The following is a 24,746-nucleotide window of genomic DNA, read 5'->3' as shown; positions in this document are numbered from 1 at the left end:
AGGCTTTAACCCACTGAGCCACCCAGGCACCCCTATCCCCATCTTTCATCTTTCTAAGCTGAGAATTACTAAGCTCCTTGCCCTTGTACACCCATTTCACACACTTTGATCATTTCAGTTGTTCTACTCTAGTGTAGGAACCAGCTGTAAACTAGAACTGGAGCAGATACACACTGTGATCTATCCTGACTTAAATAAAAAGGTTTACTTCCTATCTAATTATATGTCACCACGTTTCATAAAGAGCTGGTCAGACTGCTTCCAAATAAAAATGGATATTTGGTGTGGTCTGACATAAATTATAAAATGTGTGTGGAAGGGGCACCTGGCTGGCTCAGTGAGTGGAGCATGCAGCTCTTGGTCTCAGGGTCGTGAGCTCAAGCCCCACATGAGAGAAAGAAAGGAAGACAAAGAAAGAAAGAAAGAAAGAAAGAAAGAAAGAAAGAAAGAAAGAAAGAAAGAAAGAAAGAAAGAGAATAGAATGAAATGTGTATGTAAGATACATAAAATTCTCATCTCTAGTTCCTGGGGCCCATCAGAGGATTGGACAGTTACCCTCCCATGGCAGCTGACACTGAGACACTAACACAGGCTGTCTTTGTATCTCCTACTGATCTACAGAACATGCAATAATCACTACAATATGTCATGGACAGAGAGGAATAAACCCAGTAATTTCAAATATGACTCTAAGTTAATGGAAGAAAAGCAGAAACTGATACGTAGGTGTTCATTTTGCAAAAAAAGATATATTAGTTAACAGTTCTTCCAGGAAATACATTATAGTCCTGCTAGCTTTCTATAAAATCAAGATAACCTTCTCTCTTCAGTTTTTAAAACTCTGATGTTCAGTATTTAGATCAAGCAAGGGATTTCTGTGGGTCATGGTAGTAGTACTTGGTTTTACGTCTTGACAGAAATATATAAAATCTCATCTAGATTTTACTGCAGCATTTTATCTTTTGGCTTTTATATCTATGAAACTTTTGTAAATATATTAGCATTGAAATAAAACAGGATGTTTCCATCTCATTTGGGAACTACATGGATCTAGAAGAATCTATCAAGCAAGAAATGTTATCCTTATAAAAGATGTTAATAATAAGAAGAAATTATTAACTTTTGCTATTGAATCTATTAGGTTTAAAATTAAGATAAATTAAGGGAAATGTAAAATCTTATAAAATGAAATTATAGTGGAAAGATTTTAAATAACCAGGATAAAGAATAATAATTAATTATTTGTGTCTACCTCCACAAAGTTTCATAATAAAGATTATTAAAGGGATTGTTTGCACATCAAATAAAAAAGACTCAAATGCAGTGATAATTACATTACAGACAAAACATTATTAAAGTTGGATATCGAAATGTCTGAGTTACTATGTTTACCACCCTGTTACAGTAATACAATTTAAAATCATTTATTATGGATGGAGAAACTAAGGTATAGAGAAAATAAGTAATTTGCCCAAGCCACCAGCAGAACGAGGAGTTGAATCCAGGCAATCTAGCTTCAGAGTTACCCTGTATACAGTTCTCTGTATAGGACATTGTTCCTAGAAGCAGCAGGAGGCTGTAAAGGATGATTTAGAGCATGGAATGAGTTAGCATAGGGAATAGAAATATAGTTAAAGGAATTCTCAGAGTCCTACCTACATAATCAATACAGCAAATGAGAACAGTCCTACAGTTCTCAAAAATTAAGGTGTAGGTAAATAATTTCTCATAAGTTAATACAATTGAGGCTCCTATTCTTGCCAGAAATAGGGCCTTCATGTAGAGATGAAAGACAATTTATTTTTGAACACAGTGGTATTTAGAACTCCGAGGTTGTATGTTTGGTTTTTTAAATGAAAATACAAAATGCTTTGTATATATTATCTCAGACAATCCTGACATTCTATTGGAGTATCTGCTCTCTACGTCATCACACTAAGAACTCATCCTTCTCTGTTATCTAGCTTCTGTCTCACACTACATATTATATTCCTTATGAGTTGGAACTATCTTGTTCTTTATTATACCTTATTATAGAATTACCCTGTATCCCTTATTATATCCTCATTATTCATTATATCAGTACACATTTGGCCTTCTATAAACATCCATTGTATGAGGTAATGAATAAGACAATGGGAAAGTTTATTTTCTCCTAGTACGGATGAATTATAGTATGTTTGCATCTTGCAAACATGGGAAAACAGACTTTCATTCTTAAAAATATTCAGAATTATTGAATCGAAAATACCACAACTAACCTGAGACACATATAAATCCAGAAGAGAAAAAAGCTTCATTGTATGAAGACAAGTTGTCGGTCTGGGCGTAGACTGCATACACGGACATGTATGAACAGGCACATTCCACATAGTCTGAAGTGTCCTCAACCACTTTGCAAAACTGACTGTCAGACAACCAGCTAGGGCAAAAACATAGTGGTCACTATGGCTCTTTTATCAACATCCAAGGTATTCGAGATGGGTTTTCAAGTAAAAATAACTTTGTGAACTTAAGTGTTCTTTACTCAAGCATTAAGCAGACCAATTTTCAAGAAAAAACACTGGAGGGAACATCTTGCCTTAGACATGATACAACAAGTCCAGCAAGATGCCTTAAGAAGCAGCCTCAACACTCACTAAACCCGCAAATGCATTCCTGACACCAGAGAAGCTGGTTCTCCCAACAGAGCCATGCTCCTGCCTAATCTGAAGCAATACACCCCAGGCTTTCATCATAAGGCACACCTCCCTCGCACTGGAAAACCCCAGAAGATGGACATGCACACTCTCCACACCTCCTCATTTCACCATTCCTTGTATTTTGAACCACGTAAGTTCCTTAAAAGATTTTCCATGTTTCTTTCTTAATCTTTTTTTTTTTTTTTTTTCCCCTACTTTGAAGCCAGTTACATTACCTAAAATCTTTCCAGGGTTCTTTCAAATGTTTCTGCTATAAGATCGGGATACTAACACAAAACCTTTGTCGTGATTACAGCAAATGTAGTGTCCCATGCCAAGCCTCTGAGCGCTCCACAGGGACCACTGCTTTGGGCCTCTTGGATCCTTTACTTTTCTAAGGACATAAAACTTAATCCCAGCTGCAGATGCAGGTTTGAAACATTCATTATGAGTTATGTATTAAGGATGGCACAGTACCTGTATATTAAGTTTAAGATCTGTCACCAGGCATTTGAAATTTTAACTGAAAATTATTTTTTCACAAAGAAAAAGACTAACCAGAATTCTGCTGCTTGGAGGACAGTTGGTTACCCAACAAAGCTGTTAAATGCATTTAGAATTTCAGTCTGTGCAGCTGAAAGTCAGAAATGAACAGAACCATGTGACTGATTTGGACCCTAAACCCTCTGGGTCAGCAAAGCCTGATCCTCCTGCATTGACTAAGCTCTGGGTAATGGAATGACTCAGAAACTTGAGGACGGATTAGTCCAAGGAGATTCTACAGAAGAATTATTATCTTCTTCCCATTCCTGCGTGTGGTTTAATTCCAAAATATACCCCAAGCCATATGTGGACTAGAGTTATAAATCCCTGCTAATCCCTCTAAACACAGAGCATCAGATCCAGAACCATAAGCCCGATGGAAGGGGCAAAGAAAATTTCCTTTCCTGACCAGTAAATTAACCAATAACCACAGAAAGGTCATGTGAATTGAGCAGAAGTCACACTGGGTCTTATGGAAGTGGTAATAATAAAGAAGTATATAGTGTGTTAAACACATATTTAGCTGTTGGGCTGCACTTGCTACCTGGGCAAAACTAGACCATTTCCTTCACTGCTTTGTCGTTTCTATGGCAGAGATGTTTCTCTACTCCAAAGTCTCACCTCAGGTCACCCTCTATGTTCACTACAGAAATTGGGCTCCATTGTAATAGGACAGGGAAGGAACGAATTTAAAGAATTTTTAAAGAATTATTCAGTACCTTGCAGCAGCCTGATTCCAAAGGAGACACAGAGATGTCTGGGGGATAATCCTAGGTTCGGCAGCATAAATCCTGTAGAGAACCTCATTGTGGTCTGTCAGGGGTTGTGAAGTCAGACCTTTCACACTTAAAGACAGTACCTGCAGCGCCACAAAGAACAGAGAAATGGATGAATTTTAAAATCAGCGTCATGACTGAATTCTGAACTTTGATTCATTTTCCCAGTTACCCTAGTCACTTGGTTAAAGCCACTATTTAAATAATTAGCTGACTTATGAATGCAGGGAATCTGATTGGTTTTTCATTGCAAACATTCTACTTCCTTTTCAGTTCCTGAGCAGCCTTCAGCTGACAATGCTCACTTTAACTGTCCAACTTCATCATGAGTGAAGAATATAATATGATATCCTATTAGGGAAGGCTACATTTTTCACTTTCCCCACTGTATATATTTTACTCAATAAAACATGAAGGAAATATTTCCAACTCTATTTGAGACTACACATTCTACAAATAGTTCGTAAAGGGATATATTTCATAATTAGCTCACCATGTGTAGTCCTTACCACAAATTTGATCAAGTGAATGCATTCTGAAGAGTATGTCTGCTAAGGAAAAATCTGACTCCAACCACATAATTCTTTAAATGATAGATTACCTTATTTTTCAGGGCATGAAGATTGTTTCCAGTTATAAACCACTGCTGGCTGCTATACTCTGTAAACTGGACTAATTCACATGTACTTTTTCCAGCCATTATTTCTGCATCGGGAACCTCCAATAACCTCTCTGGAACTTGAATATAATCACCTTCTTTTCCTTCAAACTTGTGCCCATTGATTTGCTGAGGATACCAGTGAAGAGCCAGTATGGACAAATATGGGCAACTGTCAAAAATGGTTTTGCTTCTGTAACAGAAAAGCAAAGGCTCTGCTAAAATGGCATGCATTTATATACACATATCCACTTATATTTATTAAAATGCATTACACAGGGGCCCTGTTCTTTATGCGTAGCTATGACATTACCAGCCCAGAGGCAGTAAGGACGATGCGCTTTTAGTGACTTTGTGGCTAACTGTCATGATTTCTTGCACAGCACTTTCTGCATCCTTTTGCCTGATTCCCCCTTGTAATCTAAAACATGGGTTTTAGAAAGCTGTTTCATGGATATCAGATACAATCTGTGGCTATAAAATGTACTTTTTTGTGTGTTAGTCACATCAGCATTGGTAGAACAGATTGAGAAAAGGGCACACCACTAAACTGAAACCTCTGCTTTAAGAAATACCATCTTAGATACCTAGAGCATGTTTTCAATAAGAGTTTACCTCATCTCCTTCTAATCTGTCAGAGCATTTCGAATCTAATCATGTGATTGGTAAGAGAAATAGCCTGGAGCTGGGATCTTCGCCCTTTTACAATGGTGTTTTAAACACTGTAGGTATAGATCCTATACTCACTGAAAGCGCTTCCAAACCTCAGTGTGTGTTGAAATCACTTAGAAGTGTGTTTAAAAATACAGATTTCTAGATCACACCCCAGACTGACTAAATCAGAATCCTTGCCTGGAGAGGAGGCGAGGAGCTCTACCAGTCTTATTTTTTAACCAGTCCCCCAAGGGACCTAATAAACCTTGTCTTGGACCCATCATGTTTATGAACAATGAAGACATACAAAAATAAATCAGATCTGAAACCTGCCTGGAAAAGTTTGGAGACTATTGGGATGTTAGGATGAAAATTATACATTAAATGTTAAAACTTATATGGGTCACAGTAGACAGAGAGTATTAAAATCGAATCATGGATCTAAATGATATCTTGTCAAAATCCCTAACCTGGGAAAAGGAGCAGAGAATTTTAAATGGAAAATCTGAGGAAGAAAAGGAAAGGAGAAGGGCTTTTTCCTCTAGTTAAATCCTCTCTCTAAAAAAAAAAAAATAATAATAATAATAATAATCTTCCATGGGGCCCCTGGGTGGCTCAGTCAGTTGAGCTTCTAACTCTTGATTTGGGCTCAAGTCATGATTTCAGGGTCCTGAGACTGAGCACCGGGTCAGTCTCCTGCTCAGCATGGAGTCAACTTGAGATTCCTTCCTCTTTCCCTCTCCTCTCCCTCAGTTCCTTCCCCCACTCACTCTCTCCTGCTCTCTCTTGCTCTAACAAATAAATAAATAAAATATTTTAAAAATATCTTCCATAACTTTAACTACCACATTTGATTCACTGCCTTCAAATATCTATCTTTAATCCAGCCGTTCACCCAGGCTCTAGACCTTGTTGTCTAAGACTCCTCCTAAAACACCTGCCCCTTCAAAACAGCTCACCAAAAACTCTTCTCTTAATCTCCCCATCCAGCGTTCTACATCTTCTCAGGTGACTTAAGCTCAAAGCTGCCACTGTAGCACCCCCTGACCAGGTACAATGTAAGTGAGACCAGTGACCCTCAGCCACATGGCTGCATACCCTCTCCCCACGCTCCCTGGAGTCTCCTGGGATTTAGCCCATCAGTGCCATCCTGGACTCCAGTATCTTGGCATACTGAGACCAATCTAACGTGCATAGTGACTTGACCCAGCCCTGACAACAACAGGCCAAATTCCTGGCCCTCTCACTGGCAAATGACTACACTCTCCCTGACCCTGTAACCTCCTGTGTCCATGCCTTCTACTACACTCACTGTGTTCAGCCCACAATGTGCTTTACATCCTGGCTGAAGTGAGGGGGAGAATCCCACATGCATATGTGGACTGGTACCACTACTGATCCAGTGACCAGCTACAGCTGTGCCCTCAGTGCCTCTTGACACTGTTTTTACTTGGCTTCCAAGTAATTGTTCCAGATGTCATCATCCTCCTCAACATCCCTGCTCAATTCCCAAATCTTTTGCTCTCAGCACCTGCTCCTGAATACTGCTTAAGGTGATATATAAATAACACTTATCAGAATGGCCACCAACTTTAGTTTTCAAAGTAAAAACAAACAAACTAGTATTGAGCACTCTCTCATTTTCTATGTTTGTCACCTCTATGATAATTCTACCACTTAACTGTTTTCAAGCTACCATCCTCCCCAAGTTCCTATCTCAGTATCAGCCCTGTTACCTGAACAATTATTCCTCGTGTAGTCTCCCTATCTCTTGATTTATTCTATTCTTTAAACTTTAATACTGTCCTCAACATGCTATCTCTAAAATCCCAAGTCTGATTCTCTCGCACACCTACGAATGCCGCCCGGCTTATTCTATGTTCAACCTTTAAAGGCTGATGGTCTCCCCAAACACACCACACCATTCTTGGCTGCTGCCAATGCACGTGCTGTTTCCTTCCCCTGGACAACTCAGAAGGAAAGGTAAGTCTATAGAGAGGAAACACATGGAAGAAACATACTCATCCATTTACTTATTCTATTCACTCATTATACCATAACCACTGAAAATCTACCACATGACAGATACCATTTCAGGTCTGGGAATTTATTAGGCAATAAGGCGAAAAAGGTAACCCTTTTTGTGCTTCTTACACTCTTTTGAATTCTCCTATGACTCTGAGGGCACAAATATGAAAACCAACATTCACAGCAGGGTAGATGGTTCACATCTAAAACAGCCTCAATATTCTAGTGATCTTATGCAAATATAGAAAAAGAAAAAGAAAGGATTGAGACTATGGGGAATTATAAAACTATAAACTATTTGACTTCATTGGACAACATAACCAAACCCCGTTCAAGAGAGAAAAACAATGAAGGATATTTTATACACACACACACACACACACACACACACACACACACACACACACACTGTGGCCTCATTTTGCAATGAAGTAAAGAAATTATGCATTTGAGAGGTTTTGAAGACACTGGAGATACGTATAAAAGGCACTGAGTAGCCAAACTGCTGGTCACTGGTCTCAGACAAACATTTAGCACCAGTTGTGAGGGATGGAGAAGGGGCCTCCTAAAAGGGCATGAAGAGCTTTGCCGATGTACCCCATTTAGAAAACATTACTACTCAAGGCTCACTCATCACCGTTAAGAGTACAGTGTAAAATGATGCTGGTTTTGTACCTTAACCTGACCTCATACTTCGGCTCTAACCTGGGATGAAACGCTGGAGGCACTTCATAGCCACAGGGCTGGAAGTAGAGATTCTGTTACAAAGCCAGTGGTTATAGTCTCTTCTGACCACAAGGCATAATGCTAAGCAGGGGATGTGGAGGCAGACAGCCCTGGGATTGAAGTCTCACCACAACTAACTGTGTCACCCTTGACAAGCTCTATCTGTATCTGCAGATGGGAATAGTAAAAGTTCTAGCCCTACCTTCGACCAGCTGCTTAAAATTATCTTTTATAAGAATAAAATATGTATAATTTTTAGTAAGGATTATGTTGAGCCATATGAAATTTCCAGTATAGTGTATACTATTTTACCTACAAAAATATCAACTTCATATTGTTCAATCTTATATAATGTCAGGACTAGAGCAGAGGTACAGTTAATATCTGTTCTTCTTGTTTTGTTCCTTGACCTCTCTTATAAGTCTTTTACGTCTGGATTGACACTCTCTTTAAACTTCATGTATCTTATGATCTAAGAACTAAAGTTAAAAGTTTTACATATACAACAGATATTTTAATTAACCTGTCAAAGGTCATAAAAGGCCCTAAATAGGTGACTTAAATTATTACACCAGATTTTTATTTTTTAACGTTTCAATTTTTTTCTCTTATGCCGTATTTTTTAAACATAGTCTTCAAAATATCCCTGAATTCCAATGTGACTTAATAAGTGCTGGTGACAGCCTTCATCAGCAAATAAATAATAAATGTTTTAAGATTTATATAAGCACTTTTAATCAGACATGTCCCATTAAAAATAGTCATTACTTTTTTTTTAAAGATTTTATTTATTTATTTGACAGATAGACATCACAAGTAGGCAGAGAGGCAGGCAGAGAGAGAGAAGGGGGAAGCAGACTCCCTGCTGAGCAGAGAGCCCAATGTGGGGCTCGATCCCAGGACCCTGAGATCATGACCTGAGCTGAAGGCAGAGGCTTTAACCCACTGAGCCACCCAGGCGCTCCAATAGTCATTACTTTTTAAAAAAAGATTTATTTACTTGTTTTAGAGAGAGAAAGCATGTGCGTGCATGGGGGTGGAAGGGGCCGAGGGGGAGAATCTCAAGCAGACTCATTGCTGAGCCCTCGTGGGGCTGAGGTAGGCAAGGCTCAATGTCAGGACCCATGAGATCATGACCTGAGTCCAAACGGAGTCAGTTGCTTAACTGACTGAGCCACCCAGGTGCCCCAATAGTCACTGCTTTTTAAATAACATGTATTACTCTGGGAGAATTGGAAGGAAATCTCAGTTTCTAACCAACTTCTATTATCAGCCATTTTAATGTTAACTCAAATAGAAATGAAAAAATATTTAGGTCTTTGTACTACAGTGATTCAATTTACCTTCTGAATGCAATTTAAAACACCATGACTTCTGAAGAATATTAACAGTTACAAAATTAATTATAGAGTTGATAATGAACACAAATCACATTTTATTTTTTCCTTTTCTTCTTGCTTGCTTTCTGCCATGAAACTCCAACTGTGAAAAAACTGCTCTGAAGTTCAACAACACTGGGAGAGCTGTTTCCCAATGGATGAAACTGAACTATAACTCCACTGCAACAGCATATCAAAACATGCCTAAAAGTTGGAATCATCTTCCTTTTTTTTCCTATTAAGAATGTATCATCTATTATCATGAGAGTAAGCAATCCTTTTTTTTTTTTAATTCCTAAGAGGCCCTTCAAAAAAAGGGGAATGTATTGTTGACAGTATAAATTCATTTTTCTTGACAGAGTTACCATGTTTTCTTCAAAAAATAATCTCATTTACCCCTTACATACAATGTGTTAGGGCACCTGGGTGGCTCAGTCAGTTGCACATCTGACTCTTGGTTTGGCTTAGGTCTTGATCTCAGGGTCTTAGGATCTGGCCTCACATGGGCTCTGAGTGCAGAGCAGTCTCTCAGTCCCTCCTGCTCTGCCCCTCCCCACTTCACATGAATGAATAAATAAAATCTTTAAAAAAAAAAGATACTATGCATTGACTATATAATCCTGAGTGACAACATCTAAGTGTTAATTTGCATTGCATATTACTTTGCAAACTGTTACAGAATACACATAGGGTACTATTATTAAAATACACTTACTTTTCACCAGGAGAGCCACAGGTAACATCAGTTAGCAGAGAAAAGGCAAAATTCTCTGTCACTTCAGTGAAGTGACTGAATCCCCTAGTGTCTTTGCGCTTTGGGTTAATAAGAGCACAGAGAATCTCATAAAAAAGATTTCGATTTTCAATACTGAATGCTTGGCTTTTTCCTTCAATAGATATCTAGAAAAAAAATTCAGTATAAACAAATATCTTCAAAAATAAAACTGTTCAATGGTACATATGGTACAGTACATGTACTTTATTAACAGTTATTAAAATTACCAAAATAAGGAAGAACCTATGATGAATTTAAGAAAAATCAGCATCAAAATTACATTTCAAATACACTTCCACTTTAAAAAAAAAAAAGCATAATCATTTATAAAAAAGAGTCATGACCAGCAAAATAATTTTTATTTAATAACTAGATAAAACGCCAGAAGGTTTCATGGATCACTTATTTTTAACTACAATAATTAACATCATGAATTAAAAGTAATCTCACTTTTATATCTACCCCCAAAATTCTTTCTCTTTTGTTCTACAACTTAGGAAGTAAATACAAGAATATTTGCCAACAATAGAAGAAAGATTATTCTTGTTTACCTGGCTTTCCAGGAACAGAAGCCACAATCTACCACTACATGTCTAATCATCAAATGAAAAAATCCTTTCCTAAACAAGAGTAGCCGGCAGCTCCCGGTACTCTTGTCTTTATCTGGAAGTATGAGCCTTCCTACCTTAAAGAACTAGATTATTTGTGGTTTGCAGGACAAGAAGAGTAAGAGGAAAATCGCCTTCATGATTTATTTTGTTTTTCCTTGCTAGAATGATAGGGACCATATCTTTATTGTCTAACTAAGCATGGGTGCAAAGCCATTGATTTGCTATTCCACTATTCTTCTATACCTGAGATGTCCCTATAAATCCTTCAAAATCCAAATTAATCATCATTTCCTGTGATTTATATACTGTGCCCCACTTGCCAATATACATAATCTCTCTTTGTAACTTACACATACCTTTATTTATTTTTTTTTAAAGATTTTATTTATTTGACAGAGAGAGATCACAAGCGGGCAGAGAGGCAAGCAGAGAGAGAGAGAGAGAGAGGAAGAAGCAGGATCCCTGCAGAGGGGAAAGCCCGATGCAGGACTCGATCCCAGGACCCTGAGACCATGACCTGAGCCGAAGGCAGAGGCTTAACCACTGAGCCACCCAGGTGCCCCTACACATACCTTTATTAATGAATCTTTGACAACACTGAAATGATTTGTTTGTTGCTCCTACCAGTTGAGCTCATTGAGGAAGTTGCCTATGTTCCCCATATTATTTTTAAAGCTTTGCAATTTACACAATGCCAAGCTAATAGCTGAACTCAAGATCTAAAAGAATATCCTTCTATGAGATAGTAAGGAAGAATGGAGAATACTCCATAAAGAAAAGATGACAAAAGATACAAAGTAAATTTATTTGCTTATGGGGCAATGAAACAAAGTAAAAAGTTAACAAAGTAAAAATTTAGCAAATAAAAGCTACAACAAAGGGGCACCTGGGTGGCTCAGTGGGTTAAGCCTCTGCCTTCGGCTCGGGTCATGATCTCAGGGTTCTGGGATCGAGCCCCGCATTGGGCTTTCTACTCGGCAGGGAGCCTGCTTCCTCCTCTCTCTCTCTGCCTGCCTCTCTGCCTACTTGTGATCTCTGTCTGTCAAATTAATAAATAAAATCTTAAAAAAAAAATCTTAAAAAAAAAAAAGCTACAACAAAGAAAGGGAACAGCCCACAGACTCCTGAAACAATCAAACTGAAACGTTAAATGAAAAAAAAAAGCTCAGGAAATGCTCCCAGAACTCAGGGAAAATATAACAGATAAATAAAACAAATCTATAAAATACAACAAGCATATAACAGGGCTGGTAGAAGCAAAAAGAGAGAGAGAGAGAGAGAGAGAGGAGGGCCACAGTTCCTTGATAAGCTAAAGAAACAGTCATGTCTAAAAATGCAGAGCTTGCTTTATACCCGAAAAAAGAAACACCACCAGATGCATCTGGGTGATTTTTAAACATTATTTCAAGTGTTAAAAAAAAAAATCCTACCAGAAACCATATAGAAAAGAAAAATTAGTAACTGAGAAACAAAAATTCATTCTGACATCAGACTTTTTTGTAAATGAGATGCCAGACGTCAACAGAGCGAAACATACATTTTTAAGAATTAAAAGCTGTCATCTAAGATTTTTAGAGCCACTCAACCTTCCATTCATATCTAAGGGAAACACAAAGTTTCCTTTAGTAAAGCACACAAAAAAATAAAACAAAAAGGCCATCTATATAACCCCTGGTTTGTATGGGTCCTGACTTTAGCATGTTATCCTAACTTCTCTGGTGTTCACAATAATCCTACCAGAGAGGTGCTACTATTCCTTTGTTTTATTTCCAGATAAGGAACTTGTCTGAGGTCATGAACATGGTGAATGGTCAAGTCCAGGAGGCACATGTGACAGCCTCCCTGCTGGGACTCAAGACACTCCTTCAACTTGCTTGTCCTAAACTAAAAACACAGACTGAGACAGTTAGTTGTCAAGTCAGTCAAAATTATTGCAAGCATGAAATACAAAACCAGAAAAGAAAATATAGAGATAAGTGTCAATCATTATTAGAATGATTATAAAACATACCAAATGTAAAAATTAATTCTTGAAAAAAACCTGATATTAAAAAGTATAGGATAAAATATTCTGACTGTAAAAGGCCATTTTACATAAACAACAATAAAAAAAACACCCAAACTGAAATACAAATCAAAACCACAATGAGATACCACTTCACACCAGTCAGAATGGCTAAAATTAACAAGTCAGGAAATGACAGATGCTGGCGAGGATGCGGAGAAAGGGGAACCCTCCTACACTGTTGGTGGGAATGCAAGCTGGTGCAGCCACTCTGGAAAACAGCATGGAGATTCCTCAAAAAGTTGAAAATAGAGCTACCCTACGACCCAGCAATTGCACTACTGTGTATTTACCTTAAAGACACAAACGTAGTGTTCCAAAGGGGCACATGCACCCGAATGTTTATAGCAGCAATGTCCACAATAGCCAAACTATGGAAAGAACCTAGATGTCCATCAACAGATGAATGGATCAAGAACAGGCGGTATATATATATATATATATATATATATATATATATATCCATATACATACAATGGAATACTATGCAGCCATCAAAAGAAATGATATCTTGCCATTTGCAATGACGTGGATAGAACTAGAGGGTATTATGCTTAGTGAAATAAGTCAGTTGGAGAAAGACAACTATCATATGATCTCCCTGATATGAGGAAGTAGAGATGCAATGTTGGGGGTCTAGGGGGTAGGAAAGGAATAAATGTACAAGATGGGATCAGGAGGGAGACAAACCATAAGAGACTCTTAATCTCACAAAACAAACTTGAGGGTTGCCGGGGAGATGGGGGTAGGGAGAGGGTGGTGGGGTTATGGACATTGGGGAGGGTATGTGCTATGGTGAGTGCTGTGAAGTGTGTAAACCTTGTGATTCACAGACCTGTACCGCTGAGGCTAATAATACATTATATGTTTATAAAAAAATAAAAATAAATTATATTAAAAACAACAACAACAAAAACCCATCCAAATTATTAAAGTTGATTTACAAAAAAGTAGAAAACCTGAATGAAGTATGGGGAAAGGTTTTAAAACTGCCAGGAGAGAAAACAAAAACGAACTTTGTTAGGGGTGGGGGACCATCAAACTTTCATAGAACAAATTATTCCTGTGCTCATTCAATTGTTCCAGAACACAAAACTAGAGGCAATGCCGCTCTGACTCATGTTTTACAAGTTTCAATCACCTGGAAACCAAAACCCAGAGAAATTTAAAATTTGTATATCAAACCCAGCAGTCTTAAGAGACTGATAATATTGTTAAAGTGACCAACAGAATTTTAAATGATTTTCATTGTACTATGCATAGGAAAATCAAGGGATAGAATATGAGGTCAGAGCAAAAATCTGCCCAAGGTCACAGCTGGATTTTATCCAGAAAATCTTCAGAGTGAATCATTTAAAGCTGTTGCTCTTTTCAGCACAGTATTTGCTTCTTCTAAACATAAATAAGTAGTCCTTTCTGATGAGTATAACAATATCTTAAGATTTATTAAGTTCTTTATATAAAAATGCATAGTAGAGAGCAGATTCTATTTTTATGAAGTTAGAATCTGGGGGAAAAAAATTAAACAAATACGAAACAATGTCACTCAAAATACAAGACCTTAGAGAATGAAGTTCAATCTAGTACTTGAAGTCCTATTCTACACTCTTGAATTTGAGGCTACCTTAGAGGTTTATATGAATGAAGTACGTATGGACTATACGAATGCTTGCCAGGTAAAGCACAGGTGACTCTATTTAAATATCAGATAAACAACTAATAATAGTTTGATACATGTATATCCCAAACATTACACCAGCATCACCTTGTTTTAATCACTGTAAGTTCATAATATATTTTTCATATTTAGTGTGGTTTGGTCTCTACCATTTTTCTTCTTTTTCATAAAGTTTCTGCCCATTCTTTCATATATAGTCTTCCAGGTCAATAATGGCATCATTTTGTCCAGGTTAAAAAATAAAACAAAAAACCAAAATAATTTACTGCTGCTTTGGTAGGGATTATGTTGCACTTACAGGTTAATTTACAGAAAACTGTTGTCTTTATGATATTGAGTCTTCCTGTTGTGGGACAAGGCAAAGATTTCTATTTATTCGAATGTTTCATGTTATTCAATAGAATTTTTGTTTTCTTTATATATTATTACATAGATCATTATATAAAATATATTATAAAATGTATTAAATTATTAAGTAAGTCAGTTACCCAAATAACCAGAATTCAGTAATGACACACATATAAAAATTGAATTTGAGAAGACAATATGCCACAACATTAAAAAAATTTTAGTAACAATAACATGATTTGAAGATAAATCATGTTTGCTAAAGGTTACTCAAAAAAGTTAATTACATTTTTCCATGAGTTTCTTAATAATTGTTTCATTATTCATGACAGATACAATGAAAACCAATCAAGATATACTACTTGACAACACTTGTTAAAGAAATGTTGATTCTAGACCAGTAATATGTAGCTCTCTTATATAACTCATTGGCGGGTGGGGGGGGGGAGGAGCAGAATGTCCTTATCTTCCCTAAATCATACGAAAAAAATGTTTTGTTTTCTAAAATGTAGCCACTGTGCATTCTTTCCGTCTTCTTGGCCAAAATCAACTTGTTACTGTCCTATGCCATTTCATCATTAGAAAGTTTAAGTAACAATATTTCCCATAGTGAATTCTTATCTCTAGAACTTTCTCTGCATGAAATAGCAGTCATTTCTCTCTTTTTTTTTTTACAAGCTATTTGGCAGGGCCTCCTCTCCTTGCTAGTGTGCTTTATAATTTGCTTTTTTATCCTCCAGGAGTCACATTTTAAGAGATAGCATGAGGAGTAAAATAGGCATGATAATCTAAATTCCATTGTTAGCATTTTAAGTATTTAAAGGGTCACCATGTAAAAATACAGTATTTATAGACTCACATGTATATATTCAAGGTTTTTCATACTTGTGTATAAATACATTGATAAGAAATATCTTGATTAAGAAAGCCCCAAATAAATACCCATAAGAATCTTTTCCTTTAATAATGATTCTTTTCAGGGGCGCCTGAATGGCTCAGTGGGTTAAAGCCTCTGCCTTCGGCTCAGGTCATGATCCCGGGGTCATGGGATCGGGTTCCGCATCGGGGTCTCTGTTCAGCGGGAAGCCTGCTTCCCTCTCTCTCTCTCTGCCTGCCTCTCTGCCTACTTGTGATCTCTGTCTGTCAAATAAATAAATAAAATGTTAAAAAAAAAATGATTCTTTTCAGATCTCTTCTTTTATTGACATTTTAAGGATTTTATATCTCCATTTGATTTCATCATTTGCAGAAATATAAATAAATAAATGGGTTAAAAATAAAACCGGGTTGATCTAACTCCACACCACTTGAATGCCTGAAATCATCTGGTCATTTCAAATTTCTCCTTCTCTGAGGGAGTATACAGGGCCCAGGAGGAGCAGGGACTAAGCAGAGGGCAAGAGCACCTGTCCCATGGAAGAACTATGTAATCTTGGCCAAGTCTCCCTTTTCATGGACTCAAAAACTGAGATGCAATCTCAACAGAGATTCATCCAGTTTCTGGAGAACCAGAAAGAGATTTTAGCTTCTGACATCTGATGCCTCTTTTCAGACACTGGGCTGTCCTTATTGCTGCTGTAGATTACTGATCACTCTCCAGATTTAAGACTGGGGTTTCCAGACAGACATCAGTCACATCCAAGCCAAAGTACAGTGTCAGCTATGATGAATTCCACTCTTATGTTCAGAAGCTTAACCCTATCATTATGTCATGAATGACTGACATGGTAACTATTTTAATTTTTAAATTTATGTAATTTTACTCACCCAGCTGCTACTGCTTACAAGGGCTTCTTACCTTATCTATTAAATGCATCACAGCACTGAGCTGTTCATCTGTGTTCTCCGTGGCCACTTTCATGCTGATGCTGTGGAGTACTCTGTTGAGAATGTCCCCATCCAGGGGCTGCTGTAACTGATCCGCAAGTCCCCAGAAGGACTGCAAATCCGCATCAGAGACGAGAGTGATGTTAGCAGTACCATACATTTGATCAATTCTGGCCCCACCTTTGGGGTCGAAAAGCACAATCTGGAAGCGTTTAGGAAATGGATTTAAAGACCCTATCTCTGGTGTTAGGATGACATCCAATATGGCGTTGCTCTGGCCTGGTTCAAAGACCAGCGTCCCTTCGGTTCTCACAAAATCCTTCCCGGAAAGAGCTGGAGAGATGAGAGTACGGCCCACTGTTTCAGCGCTCCTCAACTCCTAGAAATTAAACAGCACCACGGAAGTGAAACTGTAACACCTCTGATTTTCTCCTGAACAAATTCTTACTTCTTAAACACATCCTATTTCTCTTAAACAAACTGATGGGCTGTAGCACCATGAACACTAAAACATGGGGTTTTATACTTCTGAGATAAATCAGAGAAATAAATACACATCACAGTGATGATGTTAGGAAAGACAGATGCCTTAGGACAGACTGAGGATGGGGATGAGGAAAAAAATGGCATTATTGCCTCGCAGAATTTCTGCAACTGTGAACAGAACATGCTGTAAACAGTGCTCTAAACAACACAGGCTATGAAACAGCCGGCAATAGAGAGGGAAAGAAGGAGTATTTACGTTTTCATTCTCACCTACAAAGTTTGGGAAGATGGGAGTTCAGAGGAGTAAAAAGAAGGAAGAGAGGAAGCAGGAGGAAATGGAAGAAACTGGTATCCTGGTGGTTACACATTAGTTGTGAAAATACCTTAAAGAATAAAGTTCTGGCCATATAGACTTGTGAATTTCTTCAAACCATGGTTATTGATAGTATTTTTGTTTTTTGTTTTTTGTTTTAAGTGAAGCATGGGAACGTAGTCAAGAAAGAACAAAAGAGGGGTGCGTGGGTGGTACAGTCAGTTGAGTGTCTGACTCTTGGTTTCAGCCCAGGTTGTAAGCTCAGGATGGTGGGATCGAGGTCTTCAGGCTCTACGCTCAGCACAGGGTCTACTTGGGAGTCTCTCTCCACTCTCTCTGTCCCTCCCATTGAGCATGTGCACGTGCACTCCTCCTCTTTCTTTAAAATAAATAAATAAATCTTTTCTTAAAAAAGAGCAAAAGCAATATACATTTATTTACTACTGAGCCAACAGATTATCTGTTGAATAGATATATCTATATTAAACTCCTAGTATGTGCCAGGGGGAATACTGTGGCTATAGATGTGAACATCAGAATGTCTACATTCATGGAACCTATGTATCAGAAGATACAGGTAGTGCAAAAGTTATAGAATTAATGAGGTAATATTACACAAAGATGAATTTTTGAAGAAAAATAAGAGTATGTAAGGCAATACAGGATGATGGTAAGGGTACTATTTTAATACTGCTGGTCACAGAAGCTCCTGATGTGATATTTGACCAGAGACTTTAGTGATGGAAACAGACCATATAGGATCTGGGGGAAAATATTCTAGGCAGAAGGAAGAGCAATTACAGAAGCCCTGAGATGGGAATCATCTTAGAATATTAAAGAACCAGAAGGTCAGCCTGATTAGAAGGATGAAAGTATCAGAAACTGACATCAGAGAGGTAGGCAGGGTCAGATCATATATATTCATCATATAAATCATGGCAGGAAGGCACTGGAGAATTCCAGCAGGAGAATGACACATTTTATTTCAGATCTTCATGAGTATTCTGGCTAGAGCAGAGAATGAGCATGGACCCAGGGAGAAAAGATAGGACATTTTTTTATTACTTCATGCAAAACACAATAGTAGCATGGAATAAGGTTGTATGAGTGGAAGAGTAAGAGGTGCTCTGAGTGGAAATATATAATGAACTAGAGTCGGTAGGACTTTCTGGTTAATTCAATGCTGGGTGGAGAGGAAGAGGAGAATAGAGATAACTCTGCCTAAGTGAATGATGGGAAACAGGGAAACACTGTTATGGGAGAAATCAAGAGTTCTTTATTATTCACAGTAAGTGTGGAACGCCTTTTAGACGTTCAAATAAAAATGTCAAGTATGTGCAATCAAATATAAGTCTAGATCAGGGGTGGTGATGAGGCTAGCAGTAAAAACCACAGGAGTTCTCATTTTGTAGATGATATTTAAAGAAAACAGGTTTGGGTGGACTAGGCTGGAGAATGAGTCTAGGGGGCCCCCAATATTGGCTGGTCAGGAAGACTACAGGCCACAGAACGGAGCTGCCAGTGAGGGAAGGGTTATGAATAGGAAAAAGTGGTGTTCCAGACACCCAAGAGAAGAGCATGCTTCTGGAAGGAAGTGACCATTTTTGTCAAAAAATGAAAAGTGGATGGAGATAAGCATTTTCAAGAGCATTTGCAGCACAGTGGTAGGAAAACAAAACAAAACAAAACAAAACTAAACTTCCCTGAAGGAAACAACACAAAAGCAGATTGACTTCAGAATGGATACAGTATCCACTGGAATACCATGTAACAGAAAAAAGTGAGAGTTACACACATCAACATGGGTATTCCTTAAAAACATGCTGAGCACAAGAAGCACACCATAAAACAATCGCTGAAAGAATCTCATGTGCATAGTTTCCTGAAGAGGTAAAACTAAACAGCACATGGTAGGTGATAAAACTATAAATAAAAGCAAGGGAATAATTCAGCATGAAATTCAGGGTGGAGGTTATCTGCAAGAAGTGGAGAGGTTATCTTACAAGAAAAGCAGAACGGTATCAGAGAAGGGTTCACCACGGCCAGTTCTAGGATTCCAGTAAAGCCAGATTACTTAAACCAGATGGTGGTGGTTTTATGACTATAAACTGCATATCTATATACTGATCTGATATCTATATACATGTATATGTATCTATTATATGTATATATATACATGTATATGTATCTATTACAGATATAGATATAGATATATATACACACACACATAGAAATCTGATAGAACTTATTTCACAATTCACTTTTAAAGGAAATGGAATAATCAAAATGTTCTTGTGTTCATAAAACACATAATAAACACAAAAAGCATTATGCAATTTAAAAGCAATGACAAAAATCAAGATAGCGATATCCTTTGAATAGCATAGGCAATGGGGGAAGAAGAAGAAAAGTCATGCTCTTTCCTGTACTTGTGTGCTTTGGGCTATAGGATAAGCATACATAAATAAAAGTACTTGGAACTGGCTTTCAAATATGGCTTATGTATAGGCCTATTTAAAGATAACCAGAGTCAGTTATATTGTTACTTTATGTCACAAATACACAGATATAAGGGAACTTATGTTAAGACTATAGTATTTATGTACCAGGAATGGTGACCTGTCAAAGGGTATGTATGTTACAGCTCCTGTTTTAACTATATTATTATAATCTACTTAAAGTAAAGTGAAAATTGATATCTTTGTAACAGAACAGTAACTTGGTCCATAATTATTTCCTCATTCCTGGCAGCTACAAGAAAAGGGAATTTTGCATCTTTGTCTTCCAGTAATATGCCCAGCAGTCAGAGGGAGAAAATGCACTGGCAATGAAGAAACAGGAAAATAAATTAATACCAGAGAGGTGAGACTTTCATTTCTATTTTTCAATTAATTTTTTTTAAATTTTGAGATAATTATAGATTCACATGCAGTTATAAGCCATAATAGAGAGTGATCTCCTGCACCCTTTATTCAATAACAGTCCTTGGTAACATCTTACAGAACTAAAATATGTCATAACCGGGATATTGACATTGATAAAGTCAACATACAGAACACTTTCATCACCACAGGGATCCTTCATGTTGATTTTTATAGTGTTATAAAAATGGTATGAGTTACATGCTAGTGACAGCATGTGTTTTTCAAGGAATCATTTAGGACGAATCTAGAAAGACTGTAAGTGACTCTGATAGAGATACTGGCATTTAGCTTCTTATTATGGCAACCTCAATCTCACTCTCATTTGAGTGCATGAACTAGTTGATAATGTGCCTCAAATCTCTTTATCATCTCTTCTTCATCTCCCTGCCCCTTCTTCCCCTCTACAAAGTAGTGAGCATATGATGATACGTATTTCATGGGAGAAGAAGAATGAAGCGTGTATTTTATCCCATTTCTCTTCCTATCTTTAATGCTCAAAAGAAAAAAAAAATACTAAAATCTCCCACTATGAATCAAAATATCTCTCTTTGTGTTCATAACCCTCACTTCAAGGCTACTGAGAATGGAGTATTTTTCTAGAGTCTCATATAATAGAGAGTTTTATCTTCTTATTTGCCAAGCTGTGGACTGTCACAAAGACCAGCTTTTCTGCCTGGCAAGCTTCCAGACAGCTCACTATGCACAGCTCTAGTTCAAATCTCTATGCTGTTAATACAACAACAACCACCTTTGAAACCTAGAGGCCTAGAGTTACCAGGTTTGGAATCTTGAGAGAGGGGAAATGGCAACATTGACCAGAATGGTGGTTTCCAAACTGTGGATTTCTTTGAGTTAGATGAGTCAAGGAAAAAAAAGGGGGCAGAGAGCTAAAGTGGGCAAGCTCTAATCCCCACAAATGTGTTTTAAGCAGAGTAGATACATACTTTTGTGTTAATATAATATTAGAGTCTGGCTGCTAAAACAGTTTAAAAAATAATGCTAGAAATGTTTATGGTGTTATCTGCACCAAGCCCAGGATCCGGTCACTTAGTGCTAAACAGCATTGCTCTTCTGAGTCCCTGGTTACTCACCTACCCTCTAGCTTCCCCAAGATCCCCTAACAGGAAGGATGTGAAAAGTGGCAGGGAGACCTCATGAAATCAGGGATTTAAAGAACCCTAAAGATCAATTAGCGTGTAATGTTTTGAGAAGGAGATTTTCAACCAGTTCAGATACAGAACATAACAAAGACTTTTACTTTTTGTTTCCGGGTTTTCAAAGTTACATTCTGGAAAAATTTTAGTTCCCTAAAGATTTTATAGAACAGATTCATGTAAAAACACTTTGCATTGTATTACCACCTTTTTCAAAAAAAGAAATACAAGACTATCACCTTAAAACATGACCGAAGTTAAACAACTGAATTGTTTCAAGGATAAAGTTTAATGTAATAAACACAGGGTGAATTATGATGGTATCATGAGAAAATAATGTTATCAAAGATTCTTTCTCATTATATAAGCTACAGGTAAAGAAGAAAACCCTAATCTAGGTATTCCATGCTCACCTGGGTACTGAAGTTAACAGACATCATCAGTCCTGTCCCAGAATCTCTGGCCACCTGCAAACTGATTGAAGTGGCCTTCCTATGAGCCACTGGCAGCCGAGAACCCACAGAAAAATACACGAGGATTGGAGGTTTGTCACTCTGTAAGAATTTAATCGGTGCAAATCTGGCACTATTGTTTATTGCTGCTCCGGCACTTACTCCATACAGTTCCACAAAAAAAGGCATTTCAACATGAGGTATCTGACAAGTAGAAAAGAAGAAAAGAAGGATGATTACCAATGTTCCTATTTTTATCTAACTCTGGCATTAAGAAATAATTTTGTTTATATACATAATTATAAAAATAAATACACATCTGGAGATACATTCCATATAATCACAGGATTAAGTTCTTATGTTAGATTACCACAGGGCTTATTTTTTCAGATTTTCTTGAAGAAACACCTTTACTCTCTCCGGGTAAGCACCTTACTAGAAAATCGGTGTCAGGAGACAAACTTTGTGTACTTCAATATGCAAAGAGATAAATAAAACCTATCAATACAATGAAATGTTATTTAGAAGTTAAAAGGAATGGGACGCCTGGGTGGCTCTGTTGGTTAAGCGACTGCCTTCGGCTCAGGTCATGATCCTGGAGTCCCAGGATCGAGTCCCATATCGGGCTCCCTGCTCGGCAGGGAGTCTGCTTCTCCCTCTGACCCTCCTACTTCTCATGTTCATTCTCTCTCTCACACTCTCTCTCTCAAATAAATAAATACAATCTTTAAAAAAAAAAAAAAGAAGTTAAAAGGAATGAACCATTTCAGTGCTTTTCACTGTGGATGGATCTGAAAACATGCTAATGAGTAAAAAGAATCAAGATGCATAATGATGTATATAGTACAATACAATAAATGTAAAGTTTAAAATTAAAGCTTACTATATAATGTTAATAGATACACATTTATGTAAAGATTTAAAAACAATATTGGCTCCTAGTTATGGAATGAATAACTCATGGGAATAAAAGGCACAGCACACGGAATACAGTCAATGGTACTGTGATGGTGTTATCTGGTAACAGACGGTAGCTACACTTGTGAGCATGGTGTGATGTATGGAAATGTTGAATGACTATGTGGTACACCTGAAATTAATGTAACATTGTGTGTCAACCATACTCAAATAAAAAAATTAAGATAAAATAACAATTGACAAAAATATTTATAAATAAAAAAACAACCCCTCAAAATATCACTGACAGCAGTTGGCCTGGGTAGAGGGTTGGCTTGGGGTTAGGGCAGGATATGGAGTTGGAGAAAGATGCTGAGAATAGGGGAGAAAGAGAGCTCCAACTTTGTAAGATTTTACTTTTATTTTTAAAAGATTATGCAGAAATATGAACAAATAGTGATAATAGTCAATTCTGTAATTTTATGTATTTTTCAAAATTTCCCCCAATTCAGTATCAAATAAGATGAAATTTAGTCTGCTGGTTATAGTTTGCCATGTTTCATATCAGTTCTTTCTTAACAATCTCAAAAAATTTATTCTCTAAAGCCTGAATTAAATTTGTAACATACTGTTACCTCTTTTTACTTATTCACTCTTACACAATAACATAAAAATCTTAGCTTTCTGGCATAACTCAAAGAAGCTAAGCTGATATATTTTTCGACCGCGTGTGTCATTGTCTAGTTTGATATAATGCATTATTTTTACCTATTAGGAGCCTTATTCATCATTTGTTTTGTGATCATTTTAAGGAGAATCATTATGTCATGAAATAATACAACACACTTTAATAAAATCCAAGACTAAGTCAAATCTTAGTCATACAGCAAATGAACTTAACCTCATTTTATTATCTGAAGAAATATATTTAGCTTCCCCATGGCACATATCATTCTGTACCTGATCAACTGTCAGTAGTATTGAAATGTGGAGATAATAGTACTTATCTCATTTTTGAGAAACCAAATTTGGCAAATACAATAAACTAAAATACTAGGAAAGTATGGGTAACTAATGCAAGAATTATTATTCCCTAATGGCCGAGTATGCTTGAAATCACAATAATTTCATGTAACTAAGGATGTCAGCATAGTATGATCCAACACAGACTCCTGCCTTTTTATTCCCCTAGTGAAATATTTCTTTGCTTTTTGATGATGATTAGAATGGTACTTACAACAACTTAGAGTCAAAAGAATATGTTATAATCTAAGTAAAGTACTATCTAGAACTGAATAACATGCAGATGGGTGCCAACACATAATTAGACTAGAGACAAATGAATCTTCCAGTCTTATAACAAAATACTCTATTCAAACAGATGCCTGAATTATACTGGGAAACCAAAACTCACAGATCATATTTACACCTCCGTAAACTTATACATGACTTGGAGACCTCACAAGAACCTATTTCATGTGTAACGGCCCTAAGTTCCTTTCCTAGTTAGGTCAGAAGCCTTCCAGGGTGAGCTTTTGCTCAACTAGTATAAAATTATTTTTCATGACCCCAGATCTTCTCAGAAGCAGACAAAGTAATAATAAAATAATATCTTACTTATTTACATATTTCTTAAAATATTTGCAACAACAAATGTTTAAATAATCTGTTTACTTTAAACAGCTTTTATGGGTGAAGAGATGCCTCCTAAATTAATTCACTATCATCTTTACACATTTTGCTAGTATAGAACCAATCAATAAAGCAGCAG

General features: G+C 37.1%; 1 protein-coding gene across 1 annotated transcript in view; it reads right to left on the bottom strand.

The window, feature by feature from the left end:
* The window catches only part of ADGRV1 (adhesion G protein-coupled receptor V1), a 548,798-nt gene that overhangs the window by 295,675 nt on the left and 228,377 nt on the right, over positions 1–24,746 (bottom strand). The window contains exons 78-83 of the mRNA XM_047730885.1: positions 22,040–22,282; positions 16,721–17,128; positions 10,161–10,345; positions 4,602–4,851; positions 3,944–4,083; positions 2,262–2,422 (exon numbers count right to left, since the gene is read on the bottom strand). Of these exons, the coding sequence (XP_047586841.1) occupies positions 2,262–2,422; positions 3,944–4,083; positions 4,602–4,851; positions 10,161–10,345; positions 16,721–17,128; positions 22,040–22,282 (1,387 nt within the window). The remainder of the gene's footprint in view (positions 1–2,261; positions 2,423–3,943; positions 4,084–4,601; positions 4,852–10,160; positions 10,346–16,720; positions 17,129–22,039; positions 22,283–24,746) is intronic.

The sequence above is a fragment of the Lutra lutra genome, chromosome 5 (genome assembly GCF_902655055.1).
Source record: "Lutra lutra chromosome 5, mLutLut1.2, whole genome shotgun sequence".
Lineage (NCBI taxonomy): Eukaryota > Metazoa > Chordata > Mammalia > Carnivora > Mustelidae > Lutra > Lutra lutra.
This window is presented reverse-complemented; position numbering and strand designations above follow the sequence as displayed.